The 5203-nt window shown below is 39.5% G+C and overlaps 1 protein-coding gene across 1 annotated transcript; it reads left to right on the top strand.

Annotated features, from left to right (window-relative positions):
* Positions 1–12: 12 nt before the first annotated feature.
* On the top strand, positions 13–926 carry LOC118736154. Its single transcript, XM_036466251.1, has 3 exons — positions 13–273; positions 351–663; positions 846–926. Exons 1-3 carry the CDS (start codon positions 200–202, stop codon positions 924–926), a joined length of 468 nt encoding a protein of 155 aa, XP_036322144.1. The 5' UTR covers positions 13–199.
* The last annotated feature ends 4277 nt before the right edge of the window (positions 927–5203 follow it).

Raw genomic sequence — 5203 nt, 5'->3', positions numbered from 1 at the left:
GGCGTGCAACAGGGCGCAGATGCTCCAGTAGTGCGATTCACTAACTTTTAACAACGCTACTTGCCGAGTTGTAAACTAACAATTTTAGTTGTTTGCAGTAACGATTGTACGATTAACTAACGTACCCATTAACAACACTAAGCAGCTGACTTTTGATTTTTATTTAAAATGATAAGAAGTGGCACCTCTGTCATCCGAAATGTCAAAATCTACGAAAATCACAAAAGGGAACAGGAAGAAAATAAAGCAATTTACACAGATTCTTCTTAAAATGTAAGTATTTCAATAAATTGCGGAATAGTTGATCGTATTTCATAATTTAACCAACAACTATTGTTCTTTTATCGCAGGATGGCCTCGACTAGCCAAGCAGCCAACAAGCGGAGCCGAGCTTCAATGGAGCAGTTAAGTGGCATGCTGGACTTCTTCTGGGAAAACCCGGGACTAGCCGGTGGGAAGTTTCATCGGCTTCACGGGAAGATGGAGCACGAGAAGAAGTGGGAGGAGATGGCTTCCAAGCTAAATTCCATCGGAGGCGCTCAAAAGTCTGCCGAACAGTGGCGTACAGTAAGTAATAAGCCCATTAAGTTTGAACGTACCAGCAAGCAATGGTGCTGTGCGTATGAACTGGTGAATAGGGAAAAATTTATAATTTTTATTAAGGTCTGTCGTTTGTGAAAATAATTATTAACGTAAGAATATCGGTTTTCTTACACATACAAGTGGAGTCAATCCCATGCATTGTCACTGTGCACAGTCTCGTTTATTGTATGTACATGCATTCATTGTTTGGAACATTTTACCTGTTATTTTTTAATGATACTTTTTTTTTCTTACGTACATAGGTATGGCGCGATTTGAAGAGCCAGTGTTCGAGTGCGCGACAGGAAAAGGCAGCAGGCGTTAACCGGCAACAAGCCCGTTAAGCAAGCTCCTTTAACAGAGCTGGAAGAGCGGATCGTGGCCATAATCGGGAGCAACTATATTGAGGGCCACGAGTCTGTGGCAGAAAATGTACCAATGAACTTGGTAAGTTTTAAGTGACTTATTTCTGACTCAGTATTAACATCTTTTTCATTATTAGGTGCTCCAATTGGCCATGGAAGACGGTGAGGAGATTGTTTTCCTGGATGAACTGGTGGAGTGCGAAGGCTTAATAGAGGAGTAGACGCGGCCGGAAACTCCAAAAACTCCTACACTTAGAACCCCTCGCAGAGGATTGAAGAGGAAGAGAGAGGAGGAGCAGATCGACGTCCAAAATAAATTTTTGGAAATTGCCAAAACGCAAGCCGGGGCAACCAAAGTAAATATTTTATTATTAGATTTTGCAATTTTTAATGATTGTTTTTTAAAATACATAGATGCTGTCAGAAAGTTTCGCCAGACTGGTGGAGGTACCATTCCAACTGGCGGGGGAGCTCCGCGGATACCGAGAGGGGTTGAAAGCCTGTGCTGATGCAATAAACAATTTGGCCAGGGCACTCGGCCCACAATAATTTTTTTGAGCCAGATTAGGTTAAGAAAAGTAATGATTGTTTTTTAAAATACATAGAGGCTGTCAGAAAGTTTCGCCAGACTGGTGAAGGTACCATTCCAGCGGGCGGGGGAGCTCCGCGGATACGGAGAGGGGTTGAAAGCTTGTGCTGATGCAATAAACAATTTGGCCAGGGCGCTCGGCCCACAATAATTTTTTTGAGCTAGATTAGGTTAAGAAAAGTAAAAGCAGGTTGAGAATTATGTTAAGAAAGTGAATTGGTACCTTTTAATTTTCTGCAGAATATTATATTATATACATACACTGGTGGCCTGATAATTAGAAACCCGAGTTCACAAATTTTTTTATTTTTTTCTTTATTTGTTTTAATTTATTTTAAGAAAAAACCATAAAGCAAAGTTATAGACTTGTACATGATTTAGAAAAAAAAAATTTCAGAAAGTCGTCAATATTTCAAGCTTTTTAATCAGAATTTCTGGAAAAAATTCGTGTGTGCTGTTTTATAACCCATTCAATTTTGATATAAATTGTGTAACATTTAAGTCACTCAAAAACTTCATTGATTGTTGAGATTTTTTTCACTGACGTTGTGCATTTTCTTCCATACGAAGTATGTTCGAACATTCTTCTATATAGTAGAAATTTAAATTTCCTTTTATACTAGTAAATTATTTTATTAATTTTTTTAATTTTATTTGATTTATATATTTAATTTTACTCTTTAATTTTAGTTTTGCTCTTCTTATAACTGCATACTGGCATAGTACGTAACAAATTGTTATTAAAATGATCTCCTATTTCATGCAACTCAGCTAAGGTTTCAAGAGAGAGTTCTTGACGCTTCGAATTCAGAGAAAGGAAAAAGCTGAAAATTTTTTGGTGAACTAGCTTTTGTAAAAGCTTCCACACATAAAGTCGCAAAACGCTCAAGTTCACTACAAAGATTTTCACAATGCTTCCCACTAAGCATAGCGCGGACACAAACCGAACACGGCAGTGTTCGATAGGCGTAGTTGAGGAACAGAGAATGCGTATTTGTAGGGTTGCCAGATTTTTAATGCGCGAAATCAGTACATTAGACTTTTTCTTGCTAAGAAAATTAGTACTTTTCAGTACATTTTTGTTCAAAGCAAAATTATGTATGTAAGTAACAGAAAATAATTTAAAACGCCTGAGTTCTTGTTTTTAACAATATTTTGGTATATAAATAAAATATAATTCATAAAAAATAAAAGTGTTATTCATTTTAACATGAGTGTACACATCATTATTCACAGGAGCCAATAAATTATTTTATATTTGTGACTTTTTGAATAGCAATAACACTGTAAGGCAAAATCAACTTTTTTTCTGGGTATTATACCAAACTAATTTTTTTTTAAGAGATTGAATCATAGGTAAAAAAGTAATTTCTCCGTTTTTCGAAGTTAGCCTCCGAAATCGAGATATGGGCCTTAGAAGTTCGAAATTGGACCTTTGGTAAAAAATTATTTTTAATTACTGTATGTAAACTACTAAAAAAAGTAAAAATATAGTCGTGGTACCCCCTTTTCTCTTATTTAAACGAAATATATCTTTTTCTATGTTACAGGTGCTATAAAGGGGTTAAAGGTCGGAACTTCGAACAATTAAAAACCTTATACTTCAAATAAGTTTGAACTGATTTTTAAAAAATTAATATCGTCGTAAACGTGATTTAACGCGCTTTCTTCTGATATGCAATTTGTATACTTCGTATGTATAAATCTGAGAAAAAACATTTAAAAGGAAAAAATACTTTAACCTTAAAATAGAAAAATAGCGATGGTAACGATAAAGCTGCAAGAGGGCGAAAATGTTGGTAGTTGACTAGGCGCACTCGCGATTCTCCCCACCGGACATGAGCATTGGAGAAATTTTTGCAGTTGATAATACGTCAGTGAACGTTGAAAACCCGATGAAAGAACTAGGCAACAAAATTATCGAACCAGTGGGCAGGATGAGCGGTGGTAGGGGATCAATCCACCAACCTATGAGAGACCTAGGTGCAGAAATAGCAAAGCTGCACGGTCGGGTGACGGAACAGGTAATTTCAACCAAGAAAACCAAAATAAAATAACAGTGCGTACAAACTTCAAAAGAGAGGAACGACCGAAAACCTACGGGTAACGGCGGCCTAGTGCAAACGGGCTAAAATAAGAATAACGAAAAGCCTAGGATGATAAGCGAGGAAGCTGGCCATTTAGAGCATCAGGCCAATAAATGGATACAGGTGCAAAATCAACGGAAGCTTAGCAAAAAGGCAAGGAAAGCGTCAAAGCCTGATGCAGTTATTATTTCTAAACCGGCCAAGTGGCATGCAAGTTTAAGAAAGGAGCGACCGAGATTCTGAAAACTCTGCAACCGTAAAAATTGTAAGTAAATCACTGACGATAGAGATCCACGACGTAGATGTTGGCTACAACCGAAGAAGACATTGGTAACGTCATTAAAGGTCAGTTTCCAAAATTGAACCAAAGGAGTCGGTTGCAGTGAAGTCCATGAAGACAATAAAAAATGGCACACAAACCGCGCTTATAAACCTCCGGGTTCGAGACGAAAAAATCTTGGTGGAGGCGGGACGAATCCGTGTAGGCTGGGTCAACTGCAGGGTTCGAGAAATACTTACCCAGTTAGATTCTAAAGATACCCTGAATTTGGACACATATATAGGCACTGTAAAACTGAATAGGGCCGTAGCGGCTCATGCTTGCACTGCAGAGAAAAGGGGCACTCTGCAAAACTATGTCAGGCAGCGCCCAAATGCCCCATTTGCAAGACAAGCGACGGGGTTAGAGAGAATCATCCTACTGGAAGCTTCAGATTCCGAGCGTATAAAAAGGCGGTTAACCAATTGAAGCAATGAGCAGGTGCCTACAAATTAATCTGAACCACTGTGAGGTGGCGCAAGACCTCATAAAACAAGCAATCTTCGAGCGAAATATAGACATTGCTCTCATCAGGGGAATGAAGCTGGTTGCAGGACAAGAGACGAAAACCTGCAGTCTGGGCTTGCGGAGCTTTCCCCTTCGAAACCAGAGGCAATAGCCAGCATGAGGGCTTTATCTATACAAAAATTTTAGGAATTCTCTTCTACACCACCAAGCGAGTAACTAGAAGACTACAAAAACATGCTAAGCCGTCTAGCAGCTGATGTTGCCGGGAAAACACCTGTGATCATCGCTGGAGACTTTAATGCGTGGGCAGTAGAATGGGGTAGCTCGAAAACAACTTCACGAGGCCAGGCGCTTCTTGAAGCCTTAGTCAATCTCGACATCGTGCTGCTCAATAAGGGGGAGAAAAATACCAATCAGAACGGGAGCGCGGGTTCGATCATTGACCGGACCTTTTGTAGCCCTGCGCTATTTAACAGAATAGAATGGGAAGTCTTAGAAGATTTCACATACAGTGATCACTTTGTGATTTCCATTGTAATCCATCCACCGCGAAGCTGTGTACAGAAAAAATGGATCACGAAAGTTCAAAAGGCTGGCTGAAAAGCAAAAATGCTAGATAGGAGCATGCTTGAGTACATGGCAGAGCACCTGCCTGACACAGTCGGCGAAAGCGCCGAAAACACCGCCACTTGCGCTAACGCACTAATTAAGCTGGTAACCAATATATGCGATGCACCGATGCCACGAATGCCTCAGGATGCGGCGACAACACCAAAGACAGAGGACTAGGAGT

Source organism: Rhagoletis pomonella, unplaced genomic scaffold (assembly GCF_013731165.1).
Source record: "Rhagoletis pomonella isolate Grant_MI unplaced genomic scaffold, Rhpom_1.0 Rhpom_scaffold_00003, whole genome shotgun sequence".
NCBI lineage: Eukaryota > Metazoa > Arthropoda > Insecta > Diptera > Tephritidae > Rhagoletis > Rhagoletis pomonella.
The sequence above is the reverse complement of the archived record's forward strand: the minus strand, read 5'-3'. Positions and strand labels throughout refer to the sequence as shown.

Excerpts from the sequence above, each read along its gene's own strand:
- LOC118736154 (XM_036466251.1), top strand. The coding sequence starts at position 200 with ATGTCAAAATCTACGAAAATCACAAAAGGGAACAGGAAGAAAATAAAG. Across the intron at positions 274-350 it reads ACACAGATTCTTCTTAAAAT|GATGGCCTCGACTAGCCAAG; the intron begins GTAAGTATTTCA and ends CTTTTATCGCAG. Across the intron at positions 664-845 it reads AATTTATAATTTTTATTAAG|GTATGGCGCGATTTGAAGAG; the intron begins GTCTGTCGTTTG and ends TTACGTACATAG.